This window comes from Phacochoerus africanus, chromosome 2 (assembly GCF_016906955.1).
Source record: "Phacochoerus africanus isolate WHEZ1 chromosome 2, ROS_Pafr_v1, whole genome shotgun sequence".
In the NCBI taxonomy this organism is placed as follows: Eukaryota; Metazoa; Chordata; class Mammalia; order Artiodactyla; family Suidae; genus Phacochoerus; species Phacochoerus africanus.
This window is the reverse complement of record NC_062545.1, coordinates 225,273,374-225,300,898: the sequence shown is the minus strand read 5'-3', so window position 1 is coordinate 225,300,898 and position 27,525 is coordinate 225,273,374. Positions and strand designations below refer to the sequence as shown.

General features: G+C 39.2%; 1 protein-coding gene across 1 annotated transcript in view; it reads right to left on the bottom strand.

Annotated features, from left to right (window-relative positions):
- CFAP95 (cilia and flagella associated protein 95) overlaps positions 1-27,139 on the bottom strand; it is a 91,768-nt gene extending 64,629 nt beyond the window's left edge. Inside the window, exons 1-2 of the mRNA XM_047767753.1 lie at positions 26,901-27,139; positions 1,813-1,921 (exon numbers count right to left, since the gene is read on the bottom strand). Of these exons, the coding sequence (XP_047623709.1) occupies positions 1,813-1,921; positions 26,901-27,052 (261 nt within the window). The 5' untranslated portion in view covers positions 27,053-27,139. The remainder of the gene's footprint in view (positions 1-1,812; positions 1,922-26,900) is intronic.
- Between the last annotated feature and the right edge of the window lie 386 nt (positions 27,140-27,525).

Below are 27,525 nucleotides of genomic sequence, written 5' to 3'. Positions count from 1 at the left end.
AAAAACAGTATCTTTTAAAATTACACCCCAAAAAATCAAATACCTAGGAATAAACCTGACCGATGGGGTGAAAGGCTTATACAATGAGAACTATAAAACATTAATCAAGGAAATGAAAGAGGATTCAAAGAAATGGAAAGATGTCCCATGCTCCTGGATTAGAAGAATTAATATTGTTAATATGGCCATACAACCCAAAGCAATCTACAGATCCGATGCAATCCCTACAACATTCTTCACAGAACTAGGAGAAACAATCCAAAAGTCTATATGGAACCATAAAAGACCCAGAATTGCCAAAGCAATCCTGAGGGGAAAAAAAAAACAAGCAGGAGGCATAACTCTCTCAGACTTCAGACAATATTCCAAGCTAAAGTAATCAAGATAGTGTGGTACTGGTACAAAAACAGACATATAGACCAATAGAACAGAATAGAGAAGCCAGAAATAAACCCTGATGCCTACAGTCAATTAATCTTCAACAAAAGAGGCAAGAATATAAAATGGGGAAAAGATAGTCTCTTCAGCAAGTGGTGCTGGGAAAATTGAATGAAGCTAGAACACATCCTCATGCCATGCACAAAAATAAACTCAAAATGGCTTGAAGATTTAAATGTTAAGACTAGACAGCATATATCTGAACTATATTTTCATTCAAAAAACTCCTGTGTTCATTGCAGCATTATTCACAAAAGCCAAGATATGGAAACAACCTAAATGTCCATCAACAGATTAATGATTAAGAAGATATGGTACATATACACAATGGAATACTACTCAGCCATAAAAAGAACAAAATAATGCCATTTGCTGCAAGATGGATGCAACTAGAGATTCTCATACTAAGTGAAGTAGTCAGAAAAAGACAAATACCATATGATATCACTTATATGTGGAATCTAAAATATAGCACACTTGAACTTAGAACAGAAACAAACTCACAGACATGGAGAACAGACTTGCGGCCGCCAAGGAGGAAGGGGAGGGAATGGAATAGACTGGCAGTTTGAGGTTAGTAGATGGAAAATAGAACATTTTGAATGGATAAGCAAAAGAGTTCCCGTCATGGCTCAGTGGAAAGGAATCTGGCTAGTATCCATGAGGACACAGGTTTGATCCCTGGCCTCACTCAGTGGGTTAAGGATCTGGCATTGCCATGAGCTGTGGTGTAAGTTGCAGACGTGGCTCAGATCTGGTACTGCTATGGCTGTGGCATAAGCCAGAAGCTAGAGCTCTGATTTGACCCCTAGCCTGGGAACCTCCATATATGCCATAAGTGCAGCCCTTAAAAAAAAAATAAAAGAATGGATAAGGCAATGAGATCATGCTGTGTAGCACAGGGAACTGTATCCAATCACTTGTGATAGAATATGATAGAAGATAAGATGAGAAAAAGAATATATACATATATATATATGTATATATATGACTGGGTCACTTTGCTGTACAGCGGAAATTGGCACAACACTGTACATCAACTATATGTTAATAAAAAAATACAAAAAATGAAAAAGTCAGCACCCATTTATGATTAAAAGAAGATAAATCTTAGTATATTAAAAAAAATAAAAAGAGGGAGTTCCTGTCATGGTACAGTGGTTAACGAATCCGATTAGGAACCATGAGGTTGCGGGTTCAATCCCTGGCCTTGCCCAGTGGGTTAAGGATCTGGTGTTTCTGTGAGCTGTGTGTAGGTCACAGACATGGCTCAGATCCCATGTTGCCATGTAGGCTGAAGGCTACAGCTCCGACTAGACCCCTAGCCTGGGAAAAGGCAAAAAAAATAAAAAGAAATTGGCAACAAATACTTACTGTGGGTTCATGGGTTCCAAGTCGACAATATGTTGAATTACACAGTTTTTTTACTTCTTCAGGACCCTCTATATCATAGTCTTTGGGATAAGCTTCTCTGTCATGGTTCCTTAAGAAAAAATTTAGACTCTATTAAGGGATAAATCTTATTTATCACGCATTGTATTTACATTTTCAAAAAATTATCTGATGAAAATTTACTACATTTGTGACAATGTTCTAATAATAAATTTACTGAAATTGGGACAGATAAATATATTTCCCATATCTTTTCAAGTAATGTCAAGACTATTTCCTAAAAGCATTTTAGCACATGTGATAAAACTAATATCATAAAACAAAACTTATTCAACACAGTAATTATTCAGTGACTTCAATGAAGTGAATCTTATTTAATAATGTAGACTAGTTACTGAAAGTAAATTCTAAAATAAGACATGGTAGCATCTTAGGAAGGCAACTTGCCACTTCAGAAGTTTTTCTGCCATGAATGTTAATAATAATTTTTTTCAAAATGAAAGACAGCAAAGTATTTACTCATATGGATTTATAATATGGGCTTTCCTGCTTCTAAAGAGAGTCTAAGGAAGTTGTCAATTAAACATAAGCAAGAAAAAAACAGTTCTTAAAACATGTAGATGTAAGAGGAAAAAAGTATTCTGAATTTCTTGACTAAAAGTGTGGTTGAAAATAATAATAAAGAAGAGATCTGGGAATAAGGAAGGAAAAGAAGGTGAAGGGCCCCCAACAGAAGTAGCTATCTTCACAAAGCTTTCTTTTCTTTCTTTCTTTTTTTTTTTTTTTTTTTTTTTGGTGAGATAAAGGAAGCTGAACACAAGCACCCATCAGAGAGGCTTTGCTATCAAGGGATATAGGATTGGACTGTGTGGGGGACAGTGAAGTATCCAAGAATTCATCCATCCATCCACCCATTTCTTCCTTCATTCAGCAAAAAGTTCCCATTGTGGCACAGCAGAAATGAATCTGACTAGGAAACATGAGGTTTTGGGTTCGATCCCTGGCTTCGCTCAGTGGGTTAAGGATCTGGTGTTGCCATAAACTGTGGTGCAGTTCACAGAAGCGGCTCGGATCTGGTGTTGCTGTGGCTGTGGCATAAGCCAGCAGCTACAGCTCCGAATAGACCCCTAACCTGAGAACGTCCATATGCCGTGGGTGCGGTCCTCAAAAAAAGACAAAAAGACAAAAAAAATAAAAATAAAAAATAAAGTGCCCACTACACACCAGGCATGTGGTTTGTTAGGTGCAGGGGATACAATGAGGAGTAAGTGTGATGCAATCTCCGCCTTCAGTTGTTCAGAGTCTGGATAGAGACAGACAATAAACAAGGAAAATCTATAGTCTGGTGGAAGTTCCCATTGTGATGCAGTGGAAATGAATCCAACTAGTAACCATGAGGTTGCGAGTTTGATCCCTGACTCCACTCAGTGGGTTAAGGATACGGCGTTGCCATGAATTGTGGTGCAGGTCACAAACAAGGCTTGGATCCAGCAGTGCTGTGGCTGTGGTGGGCGGCTACAGCTCCGATTCGACCCCAGCCTGGAAACCTCCATATGCTGCTGGCATGAGCACAGGACTATAGAAGCAGACCGGCATCCACTAACCTGGATGGGACACCCAGTACCTAAGTTAGGAAGCCCTACAGACCTGCAGGCTCCCCTATTACCTCATCCCACTGCATTGAGGCTGGGCCCCTGAGATGCATTTAAATTATACCCTTACCTCCCCACTTCCAAGCATGGAAGCAGAGCTCTGCAAGAACACAGCAGAGAGGGAGCCGAGGGTGTGGTGTCAGAGATCTAACATGTAAGCCCTCTGCTGTTATATTTGAGCATTAACTGCAGAATGCTAAGAGCATTTTGGTACCACATCATTTTTCAAGAGCCTGAGAGAAAGCTCTCACTGAAGCTCTTAGGGGGAATATTAAACAAACATTAAGAACCGGGAGTGGTAGAGTGAATGGGGCCATGGGTTTGAGTTACTGCTCAGCCTAGCGATGTGACCTTGGGGAAATCATCAATTATTCTGTCTTTTCATTTTCACATATACAAAATGAGGACAGAAATAATACCAATGCTTTTTTAAAACTTTTATAAGAGTTAAAATGAAAAAATAAAATTGGGAAAAAAACCTGTAAAGCACCATAAATACCTAAGTATAGTGAATACTAATACAGCTTCAAAAAATTCTGGTATACAAAAATTGCAAACTTATTTTTCCATAACTGCATTTAATTTCTTTTAAAAGCACTCATATTTCCATATGGAAAAACCTGAATCTTTGATCCCTTCTGACTCTAAAGGGTTTGTGTGGTACAACAATGCCAAGAATCCATCTTTGTTGTCATCATCTCCCCTTGCTGGCATCTATGGAAACATCTTCATTCTCCTGTGATCTTCCATTAAGGAGTCAGGCAGATCTCTGCTATGCCCTTCTGCTCCCACCACACAGCCTCCCAAACTAGCACTGTGCACAAAGTTGCCACTATCTCCCCCACCCAAAACTTTCTTGTGTCCCTCTCTACCCAGGGTTCCTAGAGGCCTAGATGCCATCCCTGAGTTGTTTGCCTGGCCACCAAGAAAGCACCTGCATCAGGTCCCTACCACACTGGGCTTGGGGGACACCTAAGAGCCCCACACTTAAACAGATCTGAAAACATTACGCTGGGAATGAAGAGGTAGGCAGTGATAGGTCCCATGTGCTCTAGGATTTCCAAAGTCTTAGCTCAAATTTCAGATCCCAGCCAAACCCACACATTCTCAACTTCTGTGGCCTCCTCCATCTTTAGTCCATGAACTCTTCATCTTTTGTCTGTTGTTGTTGTTGTTGTTGTTGTTGTTGTTGTTGTTGTTGTTGCTATTCCTTGGGCCGCTCCCGCGGCATATGGAGGTTCCCAGGCTAGGGGTTGAATCAGAGCTGTAGCCACCGGCCTACGCCAGAGCCACAGCAACGCGAGATCCGAGCCACATCTGCAACCTACACCACAGCTCACGGCAATGCCGGATCCTTAACCCACTGAGCAAGGGCAGGGACCGAACCCGCAACCTCATGGTTCCTAGTTGGATTCGTTAACCACTGCGCCACAACGGGAACTCCTTTTGTCTTTTGTCTTTTTTTTTTTTTTTTTTTTTTTTGCATGAACTCTTCATCTAATATTCGGCCCAAACAACCATGGGAAAAGGAAAGAGAAAAAACCTACTACATGGAGACTAAACAACATGCTACTAAAAAAACCAATGGGTCAATGAGGAAATCAAGAAGGAAATTAAAAAATACCTTGAAACAAATGATAATGAAGACACAACCTCTCAAAATCTATGGGATGCTGCGAAAGCAGTGCTCAGAGGGAAATTTATAGCAATACAGGCCTTTCTCAAAAAAGAAGAAAGATCCCAAATTGACAACTTAACCCTCCACCTAAACGAATTAGAAAAAGAAGAACAAAAAAGACCTAAAGTCAGCAGAAGGAAGGAAATTATAAAGATCAAAGAAGAAATCAATAAAATAGAGATTCAAAAAAACAATAGAGAAAATTAATAAAACCAAGAGCTGGTTCTTTGAAAAGGTCAACAAAATTGACAAACCCCTGGCCAGACTCACTAAAAAGAGGAGAGAAAGAACCCAAATAACCAAAATTATAAATGAAAAAGGAGAAATCACAACAGATACTGCAGGAGTTCCTGCCGTGGCGCAGTGGTTAACGAATCCAACTAGGAACCATGAGGTTGCGGGTTTGATCCCCGGCCTTGCTTAGTGGGTTAAGGATCCAGCGTTGGTGTGAGCTGTGGTGTAGGTCGCAGACATGGCTTGGATCCTGCGTTGCTGTGGCTCTGGCGTAGGCCAGTGGCTACAGCTCCAATTCAACCCCTAGCCTCGGAACTTCCATATGCCACAGGAGCGGCCCAAGAAAAGGCAAAAAGACCAAAAAAAAAAAAAAAAAACGGATACTGCAGAAATACCAAAAACCATAAGAGAATACTATGAACAACTATATGGCAACAAGTTTGACAATCTGGAAGAAATGGAAAATTTTCTAGAATCTTACAGCCTGCCAAAACTGAATCAAGAAGAAACAGACCAACTGAACAGACCCATCACTAGAAATGAAATTGAAGATGTCATAAAAACACTCCCTACAAATAAAAGTCCAGGACCAGATGGCTTCACAGGTGAATTCTATCAAACATATAAAGAGGAATTGGTGCCCATCCTCCTTAAACCCTTTCAAAAGGTTGAGGAAGAAGGAATACTCCCAAAGACATTCTATGATGCCACCATCACCCTCATTCCAAAACCAGACAGAGATACCACCAAAAAAGAAAACTACCGCCCAATATCATTGATGAATATAGATGCAAAAATTCTCAACAAAATCTTAGCCAACCAAATCCAACAACATACCAAAAAAATTATACACCATGACCAGGTAGGGTTCATCCCAGGTTCATAAGGATGGTTCAACATATGTAAATCAATCAGCATCATACACCACATTAACAAAAGAAAAGTCAAAAATCATATGATCATCTCAATAGACACAGAAAAAGCATTTGACAAAGTCCAACATCCATTCATGATCAAGACCCTCGCCAAAGTGGGTATAGAGGGAACAATCCTGAATATAATCAAAGCCATTGATGAGAAACCCACAGCAAATATAATACTCAATGGGGAAAAACTGAAAGCCTTCTCACTCAAATCTGGAACAAGACAGGGATGCCCACTCTCACCACTGCTCTTCAACATAGGTTTGGAAGTCCTAGCCACAGCAATTAGACAAACAAAAGAAATAAAAGGCATCCATATAGGAAGAGAAGAGATAAAACTGTCACTGTATGCAGATGACATGATACTATACACAGAAAACCCTAAGGACTCAACCCCAAAACTACTTGAACTGATTAATAAATTCAGCAAAGTAGCAGGATATAAGATTAACATTCAGAAGTCAGTTGCATTTCTGTATACCAGCAATGAAATATTAGAAAAGAAATACAAAAATGAGATACCTTTTAAAATTGCACCTCACAAAATCAAATACCTCGGAATACACCTGACCAAGGAGGTAAAGGACCTATATGCCGAGAACTATAAAACTTTAATCAAAGAAATCAAAGAAGATGTAAAGAAATGGAAAGATATTCCATGTTCCTGGATTGGGAAAATCAATATTGTAAAAATGGCCATACTACCCAAAGCAATCTACAGATTCAATGCAATCCCTATCAAATTACCCAGGACATTTTTCACAGAACTAGAACAAACAATCCAAACATTTATATGGAACCACAAAAGACCCAGAATCGCCAAAGCAATCCTGAGAAACAAAAACCAAGCAGGAGGCATAACTCTCCCAGACTTCAAGAAATACTACAAAGCCACAGTCATCAAGACAGTGTGGTACTGGTATCAAAACAGACAGACAGACCAATGGAACAGAATAGAGAACCCAGAAATAAACCCTGACACCTTTGGTCAATTAATCTTTGACAAGGGAGGCAAGAACATCAAATGGGAAAAAGAGAGTCTATTCAGCAAGCACTGCTGGGAAACCTGGACACCTGCATACAAAGCAATGAAACTAGAACACACCCTCACACCATGCACAAAAATAAACTCCAAATGGCTGAAAGACTTAAATATATGACAGAACACCATCAAACTCCTAGAAGAAAACATAGGCAAAACACTCTCTGACATCAACATCATGAATATTTTCTCAGGTCAGTCTCCCAAAGCAATAGAAATTAGAGCAAAAACAAATCCATGGGACCTCATCAAACTGAAAAGCTTTTGCACAGCAAAGGAAACCCAAAAGAAAACAAAAAGACAGCTTTCAGAATGGGAGAAAACAGTTTCAAATGATGCAACCGACAAGGGCTTAATCTCTAGGATATATAAACAACTTATACAACACAACAGCAAAAAACCCACCAATCAATGGAAAATGGGCAAAAGACCTGAATAGACATTTCTCCAAAGAAGATATACAGATGGCCAGCAAATTCATGAAAAAATGCTCAACATCGCTGGTTATAAGAGAAATGCAAATCAAAACTACCATGACATGCCACCTCACACCAGTCAGAAGGGCCATCATTAATAAGTCCACAAATAACAAGTGCTGGAGGGGCTGTGGAGAAAAGGGAACCCTCCTGCACTGCTGGTGGGAATGGAAACTGGTACAGCCACTATGGAGAACAGTTTGGAGATACCTTAGAAATCTATACATAGAACTTCCATATGACCCCACAATCCCACTCTTGGGCATATATCCAGACAAAACTCTACTTAAAAGAGACACATGCACCCGCATGTTCATTGCAGCATTATTCACAATAGCCAGGACATGGAAACAACCCAAATGTCCATCAACAGATGACTGGATTCAGAAGATGTATATATATACAATGGAATACTACTCAGCCATAAAAAAGAATGACATAATGCCATTTGCAACAACATGGATGGAACTAGAGAATCTCATACTGAGTGAAATGAGCCAGAAAGACAAAGACAAATACCATATGATATCACTTACAACTGGAATCTAATATCCAGCACAAATGAACATCTCCTCAGAAAAGAAAATCATGGACTTGGAGAAAAGACTTGTGGCTGCCTGATGGGAGGGGAAGGGAGTGGGAGGGATCGGGAGCTTGGGGTTATCAGACACAATTTAGAATAGATTTAAAAGGAGATCCTGCTGAGTAGCATTGAGAACTTTGTCTAGATACTCATGTTGCAACAGAACAAAGGGTGGGGAAAAAAATGTAATTGTAATGTATACATGTAAGGATAACATGATCCCCTTGCTGTACAGTGGGAAAAAAAAAAATTTGGCCCAGTTCTTCATCTATTCTCCCAATCTGTGGTGCTACTCTATGCCCTAAGCTTTTGAACTCCAAAGCCAAGAATTTGGCCATTTTGTTGTTGGGGGTGGGGTGTGTCGGGTGTTTGTGTGTTTCTTCCCTGAGGCAATAAAACCAGACTACCTCCTTAGGAACACATGAATGAAGGGCCAAAACATAAAGTTAACATTTCAGTGTACTATCTCCAGGCCCCACCTCTTCGTTAGGCATTGTAGGCTTAAAATACTTTTAGGGACCCAGGAGAGTGTTTTAATCATTTTTAAATTTAAAAAAAAAAGGTAGTTCCCTGGTGGCTAAGTGGGTGGAGGATTCAGTGTTGTCACTGCTGTGGTGAGGGTTCAATCCCTTGCCCAGGAAATTTTGCATGCCATGGGTGTGGCCAAAAAATTTAAAAAAAAAAAAAAAACAGGAAAAAAAAGAGAATATAATCCAGCTTGGATTATGTCCATCTTTATGCCAAAACTGTTATAAACAATCATTTTAAACTTTCCCTTTTTTAATGGAGAAAGGGACCCATGAAGGCAAAGATATTAGTGTCCATGAAAGTCAAAAGGCAATCTTGATTATCGCACCATATATTTTAAATTGTATTATAACTAGATTATTACAAAGGATACAAATATGTTCCTTTTCTTACTACAATCTCAGATAGCAGCCAAAAGCCAAGCATTAAAACATGAATCTATAATGAAACATTGGAGGACTGAGCTAATGAAATTGGTACTCCCTAGTGCCTGCTGGCTGCCTACAGGCTCTGAGCAACACATAGCTGAAGACCGGCTCCTCCTTCCTAGGGGCTGCCAGTCTAGCAAAGATAAATACATGTATTTAAAAATTATAAAATATATAAAATATGGTAAAATATAAAATGAAAACTAAAATATATATTTACATTATACTAAAATATAATACATAGGAGTTTCTGCTGTGGCGCAGAGGAAATGAATCTGTCTAGTAACCACGAGGTTGCGGGTTTGATCCCTGGCCTCACTCAGTGGGTTAAAGATCCGGCATTGCCGTGAGCTGTGGTGTAAGTCGCAGATGTGGCTTGGATCCTGCGTTGCTGTCGCTGTTGCTGAAGCATAGACTGGCAGCTGTAGCTCTGATTGGACCCCTAGCCTGGGAACCTCCATATGCTTCAGGTGCAGCCCTAAAAAGCAAAAACCAAAATAATTAATTAATTAATTAAATTAGATATACTATATATTTGCTACATATAATATAATTAAAATGATTAGTGTGTTAAAAAGGAAATGGAAGGCCTAATTATTCCCTGGCTCTATTGGTCAGCTGAACATTGGCTTGTGTTTCAGCTTCTGCAAGATGAACTGAGAATCATACACTGAAGATACAAGCCAACAGACGGAGAGTCTCAAGAGAAAAGTTACATAAATGCAAAATATTATTATATGTAATAATACAGTGTGTATAATATGCTTTAGTTAGGCATTTGTAAATACCAACTGTCAATACCAATTAAGCCATATAATATCTTAGTAAGACAAAAAATAAATATATATTCATAAAAATTAAAATAATCAAGGTATGAGTTATATATATATAAAGTAAAATACATATATTTTTATATAGCCTTGCTACTTTGCAACCTGCATTTATTTATGGTTACCATATAACTTGCTGTGATATGTCATTTATTGCAATAAAAATTCTTTGTAAGAAAATAAGGAATATAATAAAATAATATTTACAGTGTCTCTAGAACAGTAACTTTCAAACTTTTTGACCACAGTGCCCATCTATACCATTGCAGATCTCCCTGAGGAGATGTATAAAGACATTTTTAGATGTATTTGAGAGAGGTGGATTGTAGGCATCTAGTGGGAAGAGGCCAGCAATGCCACTAAACATCCTACAATGCACTGGACAGCTCCCCAAAACAAGAGCTATCCGACCCGAAATGTCAAAAGCGCCAAGGTTGAGAAAGCTCTAGAGAATGACCGTGTACCAGATTCTTAGATCAGTGGTCTACAAACCTTTGCATGGAACAGCAAAACTTTCCCCCAAAACTTATAAAACCAACATAAAAGTGCCAACTTCTTTGTCTTGACAGAAATGTTAAAAATAAAATAACCACCTATCACCTTTAACAAGGTGATAATACCAAAGGTAAGTAAAAACAATCTCAGAGTCCTTTAAACCGAATAAATTTAGCTATATGAAAAATTTGCTACATTGTTTTCATAATTTACATCACCTTGGATTAATAAAAAGGTCATCACTGACCAGACCAGCCCTGGGCTAGTCTACAGACTGGCTTCTGCAAATATTAATTTCTGCAGATATGAATTTGACAGCAGCAGTCAGTTCAAGGCCAAAGCAGCTTGAATACAGGTATTCCTTGCTGCTAACTGAAGGAAGAGCTGTGTTTTTGATGCCAGGTGTGCATATACAGGCTGACATTTTTGCTAGGAGAAAAGCCCACAGGGCCTCCTGTCAGCAGGGCCAGAAGCTTCCTTGAAAATCAGCCTCGCTTCTGCCAAGGACTTGGTTCTATCAGCCCCAGAGCTGAATGCTGTGGCTATTTCTTTATGTGAGAAAACTTTATGTAGAACATCCTTAATTACAAGATATGAAATTTGCTTTCACTACCCTACTGTGGGAGAAAGAGTATGACTATGAATAGGATTACAAACAGGGAAAGGGCTGACAGAACAGTATCACAGTTCCAACTGTATAAAAAGGAGCTTGGAACCATGACCCTGTTGTCAAAAACGCCACATGTACTGATTCAGAAATGATTAAGGTCAATAGAATCTAGTAGGACAAAGATAGCATGAGCAGGTCTCATTTTGGACAACACCCCACCACCAATCCTACCATCACCTGAACACTCTAAATCCTGTAGTTCCTGGCTCCTCCAGACTAATATAGTCCTAAGTGATGCCTTGTGAAAAGAATTTTCTGGATCTGTTTCTGGGGTCCTTTGAGAGCTTGGGTTTCCTACAATAAGATCAGATGGATGATTCCACACCAAATCAAATCTGTAAGCTCCCCTTGAGTGAACACGTATAAATCCACAAGTGAGTTGTAAGACTAAACAAACTCAACTCCAGAGCATACTCAAGCAGGGATCTGTAGCTCCTCACAGGCTGCCCCAAGCCATAGAAGTCAGCTCCCAAGGTTAGGGCAGGGTGGGGTTAGACCATAAGATTCACCTGGCAGGAAAGGAAACCAAGTCAGTCTCTACAGTTTCTGTGCTCTCACAACTATGTAGGGAAGCTAAGTGGGGGTTCACAAAGAAACCATTATCTTTTATCACTTCTTCACCTTTAACATTTTAAAATAACTGTCCATTAATGAATCTTCCTTTTCATTAGACTAAGAGTGTCTTAGACACAGGGATTATGTTTTATTCATCTTTGTGATTACAGTGCCTAACAAAACTAGCACATTGTAAATGCTCATTAAATCTTAAATGATTGATTGATTGAATTTCTTACATCTTGTTACTGTCACCTTAATATAAACTCCGAAAGCAAAGGCTTTCAAACGTGTCATAAAAATAAACAGCATCCCAGCTTGTTCCACAAAAGCACACATAAAAAAGAAATTATTATGCATATAGAGATGCTAGTCCTTTGCAACAGAAACTTGTCTCCAGAGGAATTATAAATCTGCTTGCTGAATGGGAAAACTCTCAGCATTCATATGCATAATACCAATTGCAAAGGGGGTGTGAATCTGAGCAATATCTGACATGAGAACAATGAAAATCTGAGCTGAATTCTGGTTTCTGGTTACTTGACAAGAGACACATTTTTCTTGTGAATTTCAAAGATGTTAAAAATGTTTAGTTAAGACTCCAGATGGCAGAATCTATTAATTTTAAAATTTAGAACTATTAATGTAATTCACAACTACTCTGTCAGCAACTGCATTTTCTGATGTAAATCTAAGCCAAATGAGAAGAGAAAGATACATTTTCTATTAAGTTTTACAATCACCTGCTATCCAGGACTTTAAAAGAAAATTACCCTAGAGAGTCAGCTATATTTCGTGACACATTAAAAGCATAAAACCAGTAGAATCAAAGACTACAAAGAAATATTTGACAATTCTCTTTAAAGATTTCACTGGCAAATGATTTATATGCCAAGGTAGTGCAATTTGGTGGCACATTCATCAAACTGACAAATGAAGACTTTTAGATGTATTTGCAAGAGTCATAAAGAAAATCTTATGTCCTTGGGAGAAATGGTGACATTTCAGACTTATGAAGAAGGAATTGTTTTTCAGTCTGTCTCAAGTTCTGTGTAATCTGTGCATCTATAACTATGAAACCACAGAATTTGAAACCTAAACTGCACGCAAAAAAAGACTATTTGATGGAGACAGATAAGTGGAGTCATTTACTTCACTCAAAGTATATCAAGTGGAATGTAAAGAAGACCCATCATTATTATGAATTCTTTTCATAGAAACTCTTCAAAAACAGGAGGCCCTATGGAGAATATTGAAAGTAAGCAAAAGGAATATAGCAGTAGGAGACTGTCTGTCTTAACAGTTGAAATGTTAAATAAATGTCGCCACTCTAACTGTGAAACACATGACTCTGAAAACAGCTGAAGGGTCATGTATTAAATGGATGATACTATAATTAATTATTCTACCTGGGACACTGTTAGAGGGAAATTAAGTACTAATTACACTGGAAGTGGTGAAAACCAGGACTGTCCTGGTCAGATCAGGATTGGGACATTCTGTTACCCTATGTTTTGACTACAGGATCTCAATTATCTTCAGATCCTAGGATACTTCTTAGGTTTCCTTTGATCTCTCCTCCAGAAACAGCTTACATTGGCTGGCCAAAGACACTCTGGAGGTGGAAGAGGAGGACTGAAAAGAGACAGTTTTTGGCTGCACACACGGCATGTGCAAGCTCCCAGGCCAGGGATCAAACCTGACCCATAGCAGCAAGCTGAGCTGCTGCAGTGACAACACCAGATCCTTAACCCGCTGCACCATAAGGGAACTCCAAAAGACAGTTTATTATATACTAATAATTACTGTTATCCAAAAAACACCTTGACAGTATATTGGCATGAATGACATGGAGACCAGTTTGGTCCCTGCAAAACAAAAACTAAATGCCTGATTACCTGTGTAAACTCCTATCCCTATAGTCTTAATATTGCTGGATTAATTTTGATTAATTAATCTAAATAACATCGAATTATTATATTATGTGAGCTTAAGGCTCATTTTAATACACACTTCTCCAAAGCCATGAGCAATGCATATGGAGTAGATAATACTAAGTTTTTTGGCTTCAAAGCAATTCATTTTGTTCATATTAGAAACAAATGAGAAAGCCTTTCTTCATAAATAGAATCTATAGTTAAAACAGTCTTCCATTATTAACATAGCTATACAAATGAGCATTTTTCCATTTCTTCCTAGAAATCATTCAAAAGCAGCAAGGGAATGGAAAAATTAAATGCAAACTAATTTTTGGCAGAGTCAGAAGTTATAATCTTTAGATTACATCATGTGCAAGGGGTACTGTAAGCAGCCAAGATCCAGTCGAAGACAAGAGGAAGAAGTAGAGACAAGAGGCTATCACAAGAAATCTCAGTAGATTGTCCAGAAGTAGGAACTCGCAGAAGACCAGCAAACTACATTTCCATAGTTATGCAGATAAACTTTCACTGAAAACAATGAAAAATTGCTAGATAAAATATATATTGTTTAGGAAGTTCCCTTGTGGTGCAGCAGGTTAAGGATCTAGTGCTGCTGCAACTTTTATATATATATATACATCTTAAGATACATTAAGAATATTTAAGAGCTGAAAATGCAATGGGGAATTTCCAGGCCAAGTTTTTCATGAAATCCTATAACTGAAGGGGTAAACAGAACTTCAAAACAACAAATCTGCCAATGCCCTTGGGGTACTTGTTAACACTGCACAAGGGACAATGGCTTCAGAGCTAGATGGTCTAAAATCTACCTCTAGAGACCACCTAGGAGGGGAGTTTTGCAAGAAAGCCTTCCATACATGATAGATATTATGTTCACCAATAAATTTCTCTCTTTTTTTACTGGGAATCTAAGAGGTAAAATTCCCAGCTCCTTAGTAGTTGTGAGGTCATTTGACTACCTCTGGCCAATAAAATAAAAAACAGCAGAAAGAATAAATGTCATTTCTTGGCTAAGATAGTGAAAGTTACTGTATAATCCTCAACTCTTTTTTTTCCTCTGCCAGAACAACTGATAGTGTTCGAGATGGTGGAGCCTCAATCTTCCAGAATCCCAGAGTATCTATGTGGAAGACTCCCACTCTCCACCAAAAACCTAAAGCAGATTATGTGTCAACAGGAAATAAACCTTTATGTGTTAAGCTACCAACATTTTCGGAAATGTTTGTTATCATAAATTAAGCCTAGCCTTTTCTTCCTTTCCTTCTTTCTTTCCTCCTTCCTTTTCATTTTTTTAGGGCCACACCGTAGCAAATGAAAGTTCCAAGGCTAGGGGTCGAATCAGAGATGTTGCTGCCAGCCTATGCCACAGCCACAGCAACAACGCCAGATTCCAGCTGCATCTACAACCTACTCCACAGCTCATGGCAACACTGAATCTCTAACCCACTGAGTGAAGCAAGGGATTGAACTTGCATCCTCATGGATACTAGTTGGGTTCATTACTGCTGAGCCACAATGGGAACTCCAAGCCAAGCCTATTCTAACATTGATATAAGCACCAGAAGCAGAGGGGTGCTATTATAACAGAAATCTAAAATATATGGCACTGGCTAAAGATCAGGCAAAGACAATAGGAAATTGAGATCAGAGGCTGGAGAGGCCAAACATTTGAGAGTCACAGTAGGTTAAGAGTCAAACCTTGTATCCAGTGATAGTGGGAAAGAGACAAAGGACAAAATCAGTTTGTTAGTTCTGTATGCAAATTGCTACTGATAATTGTTTTTTGCCAAAGTATTTTAAAAAGAGAAAGAGATAAGTTCAGGAAATTGCTTGGCTTACAAAAAAACAGGAGGAAATGAAAGATTTCAGAAATATAGAGCCTTGGTATGTTAAAAGGGCCAATAACTTTTAGATCTCAAATTTTAAGAGCAAACTGAAAAGGAATTTTTTGAGACAAAGTAGCAAAGTTCATCCTATTGTAGATCCTCCCAATGAATTAAATTGGACTGGAGCAAACATATGCTTAAGGAGATAGCCAAACAAAAATTCCCAGGGTTTCTGATTTCTGAAACTACAAGAGCGTCAAAGTGACATTCAAGGTATCATGAGGAGAAAAAAAAAAAAGAAATATATAGCAAGGTTGAGAACTTTGTCTAGAAAGAATTAAGAGTTAGGTTTTTAGTAGTTGGAACTAACTGGATACAAACAAACAAGAAACTAAGTTTTTAAGAACTGCACTTCTAAATAAGCCAGGAGCCTGCATTTAAAAATTCTTTAACTGCTCAATATTTAAAATACCTTTGGGCCCCAAACTTCTGGGAACAGAAAGTGAACTGAAAAAGCCAAACAGCCCATAGGAGGGCATACATCCACTGCAAGTGTAGTCAAGGGGAATAATGGAAAAGAAAAGATCAGACACAAGGCAGAGCCAAGGGCCATGAAGAGTAATAGGAAAGGTAAGCTACTGCCAGAAAACAGAATCAGGGTCTGCAAGGGCAGGGACCGAACCCGCAACCTCATGGTTCCTAGTCGGATCCATTAACCACTGCGCCACGACGGGAACTCCCGGAAGAATATTTTGAAATGAAAAATGTGAATGACTTGTTACAATTTTTTAAACACTTGGGGAAACTCTGAGATGCTCAGCCAGGAGCCAGAAGCATTAAATTAGCTTTTGAGAAAAAAAGAAAACTCAAACAAAACAAAGAAACAAACAAAAAAGCCCTTAAAAATGTTCTACTTTCTAAACAAAGAGGTCTTTGATGAATGAAAGTTGCTGCATCATGGATTTGACCGTGTTCAAGGCATCCTCCATTAGGAGGTCACGATTACTGTTAGACAAGAGTTGGGATGGCTTGCTGGGCAATTACTATGCACTGTGATACATGCAAAGACCGGGATAAGCGGAGTGCTCTGGTGACATCCAAGAGGAGCACTTAGGCCTGTCAGACCAGGGAAAGTGTTCTGGAAGAGCTGTGTCCAGAATAGGACATCTGTAGGTCGCAGATGTGGCTCCGATCCAGTGTAGCTGTGACTGTGGAGCAGACAAAGAGCTATAGCTCCAATTCAGCCCCTAGACTGAGAACTTTCATATGCAGCTGTAGCTACAATTCAAGCCCTAGCCTGCGAAATTCCATATGCCACATTTTATACTATCACCTTTTTAAAGTGTATAATTCAGTGGCTTTTAGTATATTCCCAGAATTGTACATCGGTCAATGCAATTAGTTTTAGAACATTTTCATTAACCCTGAAAGAAATCCTGTTCCCTTTGCCCTTGAGCCTAGGCAACCACTAATCTACTTTCCGATCTCTGGATGGGTCTCTTCTGGATGTTTCATGCGAATGGAATCATATGATATATGTTCCTGTGACCAGCTTCTTTTACTTGGCATAATGTTTTCAAGGTTTGTCTGTCTTTTAGCATGCATCAATACTTTGTTTCTTTTATTCCCTAATAATATTTTACTGTTTGGATATTATATCCCTCTATTTTGTTTGTATCTCCCCCTGCCCTTTTCCTTGATTTTTTAAGATAGTTTATCTATTTTGCTTACTTTTTCATTTATTCTGTTTTCTACTTTAATTTTGCTTTTATTTTGAATATTCTGTCATTCTGATTTCTTTTGACTTGCTTGTTCTTTTTTATATTTTTGAATTGTTTGTTTATTTTCATTGTTTCTTTTCTATTGATATAAGCACTTACAGCTTTGAATTTTTCTCTGGGTCTACTTTAGCTATATCCTGTGGATTCTTGTGTTATTTCTATTTATTAGTTTCTTTTTTTCTTTTCAGGGCTGTACCCATGGCATATGGAGGTTCCCAGGCTAGGGGTCCCGTTGGAGCTACAGCTGCTGGCCTACACCACAGCCACAATAACAAGGGATCTGAGCCACTTCTGTGACCTACCCCACAGCTCACGGAAATACCAGATCCTTAACCTGCTGAGTGAGGCCAGAGATCCAACCACAACCTTGGGGTTCCTAGTCGGATTCGTTTCTACTGCGCCACAATGGAAACTCCCTATTTATTAGTATTTTTGAGAAATTCAGCAATTTGTTTATAATGAGCTTTGATTAAAGAGTTATTTGATTAAGTGCTTAAATATTTCCAGATTGAAGAAGAATCTCTTTTAAAATGTGCTGTTAATTTCTAGTTTTATTGCATTGCCTTTTATATCTCTCAAATATAATGAAGATTTTCTTAATTTTTATGAAAGATCCATGTGCAGTTGAAGTGGATTCTTTAGGCAGGTCACCAGATACTGGTTTCACTCTTTCCACATGAAGACCAATTATGTTTACCCCATTTATCCAAGGAAAATCACACAAATTCTATCCAGTCATTGGTTAAAAGTCCAAGATCTCCATATGTTACACTGTTGTTTCTCTACTAAGTCTAGCTTTGGCTCTATTTGGTTCAAAAACCAGTAAAGAAGGGAGTTCCCGTCGTGGCTCAATGGTTAACGAACCCGACCAGTATCCATGAGGATGACGGCTCGGTCCTTGGCCTTGCTCATTGGATTAAGAATCTGGCGTTGCCGTGAACTGTGGTGTAGGTTGCAGACGTGGCTTGGGTCTGGCATTGCTGTGGCTGGGGTGTAGGCTGACAGGTATAGCTCCGATTTGACCCCAAGCCTAGGAACTTCCACATGCTGTGGTGTGACCCTAAAGCAAAAAACCCAAAAAACCAGTAAAGCAGAAAATTTTTTTACTTGGTCTCCATATTCCCAGTGTACAGTGATGGGATAGGGACAAGATAACTGTAAAAGGCATTCCAATTCAGAAAGAAGAGGGATGGAAGCGACAGAGCTGTCATTTGTCCATGGTCCTTCTTAAATCCTGTCAGGTACATATTGTCAGGGAGTCATACATTAGTGTCAGGAATGTCCTTTGCTTAGACCCTTAGTGTAAGCTGAGTATCTGCTACTTGCAACCAAAAGAAATCTAATCAGTATAAACAGAAAATAGTACCAATGGAGTGGCTTCCCAGGCCAAGTCAAAGAAGTTTACCTAACTGTACCAGTTCTGGTGCTATTGAAAATCTTGAGTCCTGAGCCTAGGTATCCTGGGGTCCACAGACTGAATCTCTCCTTATCAAAATGTCACTAAGCCCTATATCCTACCTCAATCCCCACATCCTTACCTAGAAAGGGATCATCAGTAAGAGAAAGAAAGCTAGTGAAAGGTACTTGTGACTGACTATCTGTGAGAATAAAGAATACAGCAGCATTATGACAGTTCTGGTGGCTCCTGTGGCACAGGAGGCAGATGGTCCAATGGGTAGGTAAGGTGTTGGCCCAGAGAGAGGTACTTGTATACAGCAATGATATTTCCTGTTCCAAGTATACTGACATAGGGAAATGCCTGTCCTATAATACTCTACCTTACAAGGGTTCATCTCACAAGTAAAACTATTTTATTTTGTCCACCAGTTAAATTCAGCAAAACCTCACGAAAAGGTCAAGGCACAACAATTCTATAACTACTGGTTTTCAGAAAACGAATTTAACTGTAATTTCATAAAAGAGAATAACATTGAAAGAAAAACGTAGCCAGGACAAAAGGATGCAGTGTCCTGTATCATCTTGAAAAATAGAAAATAAAGTGCTTTCCCTCAAAAAACCTCTATACTCAAAAGCATTTGTCAGTATGTACGTATGTTGAGGAATAAGAATGTGGCGCTAGATTAAAAATAACCATGGTGTAGGATCTACCATTATAGAACACAAACAAGAATGAAATGGTGGTTAAATCAAATGAATGTAAATAGCACCATTCTTTTTACCCAATGTAAACTAGCAATTAAAAAGATATTTTAAAAAGACTCATAATAAACCATGAAGAATGACTCAGATGCTGAAAGAGATGAAGTATTGTGTTTAAATTCTGATCATTTAGAAATATTTGCTTCAGAGAAAAAGCTGTAGAAAATATCAAAAATTTTAAAGTAATTTTACTTTATTCTTATTATGAAAATAATATACATTCAGTATGGAAAATGTAGAAGTGGCAAAGAAGAAAAAAGAAGAGGACAAATAATCCATAAATCCACCATCCAATAATAAATATTTTGGTATACGTTATATACTTTAAGTCACTTTTCAATGCATATAATGCTTATATTTTTAAGAAAAGAATTCATGGAGTTCCCGTTGTGGAGCAGTGGTTAACGAATCAGACTAGGAACCATGAGGTTGCGGGTTCAATCCCTGGCCTTGCTCAGTGGGTTAAGGATCAGGCATTGCCGTGAGCTGTGGTGTAGGTCACAGATGAAGCTCGGATCCCGAGTTGCTGTGGCGTAGGCTGGTGGCTACAGCTCTGATTAGACCCCTAGCCTGGGAACCTCTATATGCTGTGGGAAGCGGCCCTAGAAAAGGCAAAAAGACAAAAAAGGACAAAAAAAAAAAGAGTTCATTACATGTTGCTTCTTTTTCTACTTATATTTTCAAATATTAATATTTGCGCTTAAATCTTTTTTTTTTGTCTTTTTGTCGTTGTTGTTGTTGTTGTTGCTATTTCTTGGGCCGCTCCCGCGGCATATGGAGGTTCCCAGGCTAGGGGTTGAATCGAAGCTGTAGCCACCGGCCTACGCCAGAGGCACAGCAACGCGGGATCCGAGCCGCGTCTGCAACCTACACCACAGCTCACAGCAACGCCGGATCGTTAACCCACTGAGCAAGGGCAGGCACCAAAGCCGCAACCTCATGGTTCCTAGTCGGATTCATTAACCACTGCGCCACAACGGGAACTCCTGCGCTTAAATCTTTAAAATAACCTTTGCTCTAATAAATCAGAGGCATCCACATTTGCCTTAGGAAGACTTAGGACTGTTTGGCCAGGAATATGAAAAAAAGTGTTGCTGATTAACTTCTGGCTAATCAGAAGTTAAGGAGATTTTTTTTTTTTTTGAAAGTTGGGAATTGTTAAGACATAAAAGGTCTAAATTTCTGAAACTTCTATTTACAAGACCCAGACGCTCCCAAATATTGTATAAGTAGGGTGAACCCATCATTTACCTTTTCACGAAACTAACTTTAAAAAGTAAGAGGGGGAGTTCCTGTCGTGGCTCAGTGGTTAATGAATCTGACTAGGAACCATGAGCTTGCGGGTTTGATTCCTGGCCTTGCTCAGTGGGTTAAGGATCCAGCATTGCAGTGAGCTGTGGTGTAGGTCACAGACGTGGCTCAGATCTGGCATTGCTGTGGCTCTGGTGTAGGCCAGCGGCTACAGCTCCGATTGGACCCCTAGCCTGGGAACCTCCATATGCTGTGGGTGCAGCCCTAGAAAGACAAAAAAAAAAGATAAAAAGTGAGGGAAGGGGAGTTCCCGTCATGGCGCAGTGGTTAACGAATCCGACTAGGAACCATGAGGTTGCGGGTTCGGTCCCTGCCCTTGCTCAGTGGGTTAACGATCCGGCGTTGCCGTGAGCTGTGGTGTAGGTTGCAGACACAGCTCGGATCCCAAGTTGCTGTGGTTCTGGCGTAGGCCGATGGCTGCAGCTCCAATTGGACCCCCATCCTGGGAACCTCCATATGCCATGAGAGTGGCCCTAGAAAAGGCAAAAAGACAAAAAAAAGAAAAAAGTCTCATGACAATGGGAATAAACTCTTCTGGGAAAACTACAGAATATGCACACCATCTCTACAGGGCATTCGATGAAAGCTAAATTGAATGTCAGTGGGCCGGCAGCTGGGCCACCATGTTAACGCATGAGGTGCCCCTACCACAGCGGCTACCACCAGCCTAAATCAGCAGTCAGGAGAGGATGAACACAATATGGGGATCTATAGTGGCAACAAGAGCCAAAATGGAACTTAGTCTGCAAGCAGAAACATCGGGTCCTCAACAAACTGAGTAGATTAGTCACAAATTCAGCAGTAGGAGGCACAGAAGTTGGGTAAAGGATGAGGTGAGCAAGAACAAAGACCCATATACAGATTGCGAGCCTTACTTCCCCATCACCAAAATATCACATAACTTCAGTCCCTTGTGTACACCCAGATACCATTGGAGAAAAGAGAGGGTAGATGAGGGAAGACTCAGAAAGAGTGGGCACTGTTCTGAAAGAGGCTATTTTAACCTAAAACAAACTCTTTGAAGTCAAAAAGACAGAGAAACTCTTACTGGCATTATGAATTTTTCTCTAGAAACCAACAGTTGAAAAGCCATGAGGATCAATTTTAGAAAATATTTTTTTTTGTGTTTATGTTTTTTTGCCTTTTCTAGGGCCGCTCCCTCAGCATATGGAGGTTCCTAGGCGAGGGGTCGAATTGAAGCTGTAGCCACCAGCCTACGCCAGAGCCACAGCAACGCAGGATCTGAGCCGCGTCTGCGACCTACACCACAGCTCACAGCAACACCAGATCCTTATCCCGCTGAGCACGGCCAGGGATCGAATCCACAACCTCGTGGTTCCTAGTCAGGTTCGTTAATCACTGAGCCACGACAGGAAGAACTCCTAGAAAATAAATTTTATACATGCATCTGAGTAGTGTGAAAATTTCTAGTTCTGCTACCTACTGAATATACTTCCACATCATTGGTCTACTATTACATCACCACAAATGGTCACACAATATTATAATTCACAACGTTTTTTAAAGGATGAGTTAAGGAATTAAAATGTCTCTTTAAAGATATTGTTTGTCCCTATATTAATTTAAAATTTCCTTAATACCTATCAATCCCTGGAAACTCATGCACTGTAACAGAAAGAGCAGAAGTTTAGCTCCCATTTTTTAATTCTTTACCAATGTAATGAGAAGCCTAATGCTTTATAGTCATCTAAAGTTCACTTAATATGGAAGTGAACAAATATGCTTCAATGTCATCCTGTTGCATCAGAATCATATCTGCAAAAATCAGCTCTGCATTATCCTGGATTTGCATCATCCTGTAGTTCTTGACCTCAATGCCTTTTAAAAGTATAAAATAGAGGCCCCAGGCTGTAGTGCCTTTGTATTTGTGTGTGTTCTTTCTATCTGCTCATTTGTCCATTTCTTTGATACATATTACTTGAGCATCCACTGTGTCCTTATCCCCAAGGCTTACTCTTCTCACTTATTATTATTGATCAAAAAAGCCTCTTTAAAGTATGAACTGGAGATTGGCACTTGCCATCTTCCTCTACACAGACTGAATCATGAGCCACTGCAGCTACCGACTCTCAAAACCCCTGAAAGAGCTCAGGCTGGAGATCAGGAGTGAGGTGCTCAGTGCTCTGGGAAAACTGTCAGGTCTTCAGATAGTTAGATATTTTCAGGAGAAGATGTTATGAGCCCAATTCTTGCATCTCCTCATGTCTAGAAATGCACTAAAATCCTTCATAGTGATGCCTGCTCCTCATGATTAGCAGTAACCTTCCCAAGACTAGCAGGAAATTTCTGTAACATGTGTGCTTGGTTGCATGTACCTCTCCCTTCACCCAAATCACATATATACTGACATTTCTCCCTGCCTCTTTGGAGAGGTATTTCAGAGCTATAAGAAGTTGTATCCCAGGCTACAGTCCTTATTTTGCCCCAAATAAAGCTCTCACCTTTTAAGTTATGCATATTTTTTCAAGTTGACAAAAGTCTTTTCTTCCTCCTCTTGACATAACCAACATTGAAAATGCACAAAATAAGAGTAAAAAGCTTTCTATTGCAGGCCTAAATTTTTAAAGTAGAAGGATGAGGACTGGTGTAAGAGGAAGCATTTATGAACTTCAACAGAGGCAGGCTGCAACACGTGGTTGCTAAAGGGCTTTCTTATTTTCGGTGCCTTTTGATCCTAGTTTTCAAGTGTATGCTGGAGATGTGACAAGAAGGGACTACTGGCTAGAGAAGATCTATGTACTCTAGCTTGGTCCTTAGTGATGTGAAAGATGCTAAATTCTTCCAGGTTAGTCCCTGAGAAATACAGGAAGAATGTATAGCAAATTAGAAAATTCATTTCTATTTTCTGTTAAGTATACTAATTTTATCCTAGTCCCTTGAAACTGGATATTCTTCTGATATGGAGTACCTTGAATACATATGAACTCCCTGTTCAAAAAGCCCAACAGTATAAAAGTCTGAAGAGCATCACAGAAAGCTCTATTATCTCCTTTCCCTGCCTAAATGATTTTCTGTAAAAATCTTTAAAACTGTCAAGTTCCCTACCCCACAATTACCACCATATTTTAATTTTCTTCCTTTTCTTCTTTTCTCTTAGTATTTTCTCCCTATAATGGGAGCAAGAACAGGAGAATAAAATGCCCAGACTCTTTAATTTAGGGCTTAGGTGAGAGAGAAAAGTAATTGAAATTACAAGTATATAAAATTAACCTGAGCTCTTAAAACTCTTAAGTGTCACCGTGGAGACCAGAGCATGAACTATCTCCATGGAGATGAGAATGAATTTTTTGGCTCATCACTTATTACCAGATATCAGTTTGGCCAAGGAAGAAGAGATGATGATGGATGGATGGATGGATAGATAGATAGATAGATAGATAGATAGATAGATAGATAGATAGATAGACAGATAGATAGATAGATAGATAGGAACTAGATTCATAGCAGATAATTTATTAAGGGCAAATCTCATTGTTCTGGATCTTAGTATTCCATTATTTCAGTGATAGGAAGATATTCCAAGAGAAAATGTCCCTTCAACTCATAAATTTCTGATTGAACCCTCTGATTAAATACCTCCATAAATGCTACCAGAACTGATAAAATTAATTTCTAAAAAAGGCCTTTCTCACTCAAAAACATTAAGTTGTGATGTGATACAGGTGATGTGGCTCTTTATCCACCACTCCAGCTCAAGGATGACATGACTCTTAGACAACTTCTTATCTAGTAATGGACTAAAGATACCTCTAACAACCACTCTGGGTATATAACTTGATCATGTCTCTTATACACAACTGTTTTTTAATATGTGTAGGTAAGTCAAACAGACTTGTACTGTATTACACATAAAGAGAAACATAGGAATCATCCAAATGTTTGCTTCATAAGCAGGGGTGCATCAGAATTTCTTCCCATTAGATGCTATTTTGCAAAGAATAGTTGACCAAATACTCAGATGAGAGGCTACCCAAACTGTGTATTATAGATAGTAGGTGTTTATCAATTAAAAATCACTAATAAAAGGTTAAAATTCAATAAAATTTAATATATGATAAAATAAGTCAATATAAAACAAATAATTATGAACAGAATTCATAAAAACAAAATGGCCAATGACATTATTCATTTGAAAGTTCATAGAATTTTAACTTTATGCAGTTTTTCTTTTTTTTTTTAGGACAGATCTTTGTGAGTGGTTGGCTATGGAAAGAAAACAAGGATGCCAGCATTGTAGCGAGCTCAGAAAAAATGCAAGTATCTCTCAAATTTTATATTTGAGTCTCATTATTCAAGGTTGTTATGTTCTATATAGTCACAATTAGCAAATACTGAATGATTGCTTCTGGAGCAAATACAGGATTAGGTTCCTGTGAGCCTCTGATCACATTTTCATCAACCAATCAATACATGATCGGGTTTTATGTGTGTTTTTATTTAAGTATATCCTATTTAACATACATTGTTGACTCATTAACATTGAATTCACAGCCAACAGCACTGTAACTCTTGGCTGGATGAAGCTTATGTAACACACCTATTTTCTCTATAAGGCACATCACAGCTTTCTTGCACTGAGAAACACTAGACAGCACTTTAGCACTATGCTTGATGGCTATCTGAACAATGATATCACCAACAAAAAGTTCAAAAATGCAAAAAAAAAATGGCACTAGACTGTGGAAGAACACTTGTTTACAGTAAGAGAGTTGAAATAAGAAGGCAGAGTGTCTGACATCAACTGAGAATGTGTGCGTAGGATGGTTCAAATTTTTTGTCTCTGTGGACATGACCATAAATGACCATGAAAGTGCCACAAATATTAATGCGGGGGTTACAAGTAAAATTTTGCAAGTAGATAAATTTGCAAGTACAGAATACATAAATTATGAAATCAATTGTATTTATCATTCTAAAGAACTATTTATATTTCCCTATGATGTAGCTTTTTACCACTATGTTGCACTTGTGTCTTCTCTTTTGTGTACCTATGGAGCTCCTATTCTCCCTCTAAACCTTGCTCAGAAAACCACACACATACTAACCTCCCTCTCCTATTACCTTTATTTTTATACTTATCTCTATTTTGCCCAAATCAGATTATACTGAATTTACTGACATTCTCCTTTTCTGGCCTATGAGGTTCACTGAAGTTAATAACCATGGCCTAATACATCCATATAATGTACACTGTGTTTACTATGACCCAGGCTGTATGTCAAAGGGTGGTTCACATACACTACCTTGTTTAATCTCTCAATTCTATCATCCCTATTTTACAGTCGCAGAAACAGAGGCTTAGAGCAGTCATGTCACTGGCTATATCACAAGCTGCAGAGTTGGTAGTCAAACCTAAAGCCCAAGCTTTTAACCATTATGTTATCCTAAATAAATACTAGTTACCATAGATATTATTGATTGCTTTGTGCTAGGCATTGTATTAAATGCTTTCTATAAATTGTCTCACTGAATCCACTTAATGCATTTCTAAGTCTCCAACACACAGCAAAGTGCGTGACACACAAATGTTTGTTGGGTTGAATTCATTTCTCCCTGCTTCCACATCTTCCTGCTTCCACCTCCACCCTCTGTGTGGGTGATCTATGACCTCTGTCTGGCTGCAGCAGGTCTCCATGTATGCTGTGGGGCTGCTCTTGGAGAATCTCCTATCTCTTCCTCCTTGCCTCTCACTCCCACTCTCTCTATCTCTCTTTTGAAGATCTGTTTCCCTTTCTTTTCTCTCTTCCAGTTATCTCTCTTATATGAGCTTTTTCTTTCTTTCTCTGCTCTTTTCCTCTCTTCACATTTTCCTCTTCTGTTTAGTCTAACCTCTCCACACTTGTTCTCTCTCTGCTACTCTCCTTTCCTCTCCTCCCCCATTCCCTTCCCTTCTTCATCCTCTCCTAACACCTAGGAACTGCAAAAAAGCTTGCTCACCAGGAATACACCAACACTGGCTTCGAGTATTTCTTGTGATGGGAGCGGAGGGTTAGGGAGCCTTTGCGCTCTGTCAAATCCGTGGGTCCAAGTTCAAACCTGTATTGCCTACCGCTGCACCAGTCCCGACAGGAACTGTCAGAGCTCTCCATAGTGGCCCTCCTGGTACAGATCTCATAGGATTTCCCTCTGCACTATTCTGCTCCCTGCACGGACACAGACAAGATTCAGAGTCTCTTATCTCCTAAGCAACCTGGAGCGAGGTCAACGGAAGGGGCGGAGCCAATAGAGGGGCGGAACCCGGCAACCTAACAGTCCTGGTTTCCTAGGCTGTGTGAGCAGATACCAATTAGAAAGAAACCTGCAGCTCCGATTTGACCCCCTAGCCTGGGAACCTCCGTCTGTCGCGACTGCAGCCCTAAAAGGACAAAAGGCAAAAGACAAAAAATAAAAAAAGAAACTACATATCCCAGAATGCTATGAGGGGATTGATCAGGTTACGAAGAAGTTAAGAGGGACAACTGCATCCTGGGATCTGTAGTTTCACCTTCCTCTCAGCCTAATCCTTAGAGCCGGGGGCGGGGGGTGTAAGACAGAGCACCAGGTCAGCAAAGGAACCTAAGCC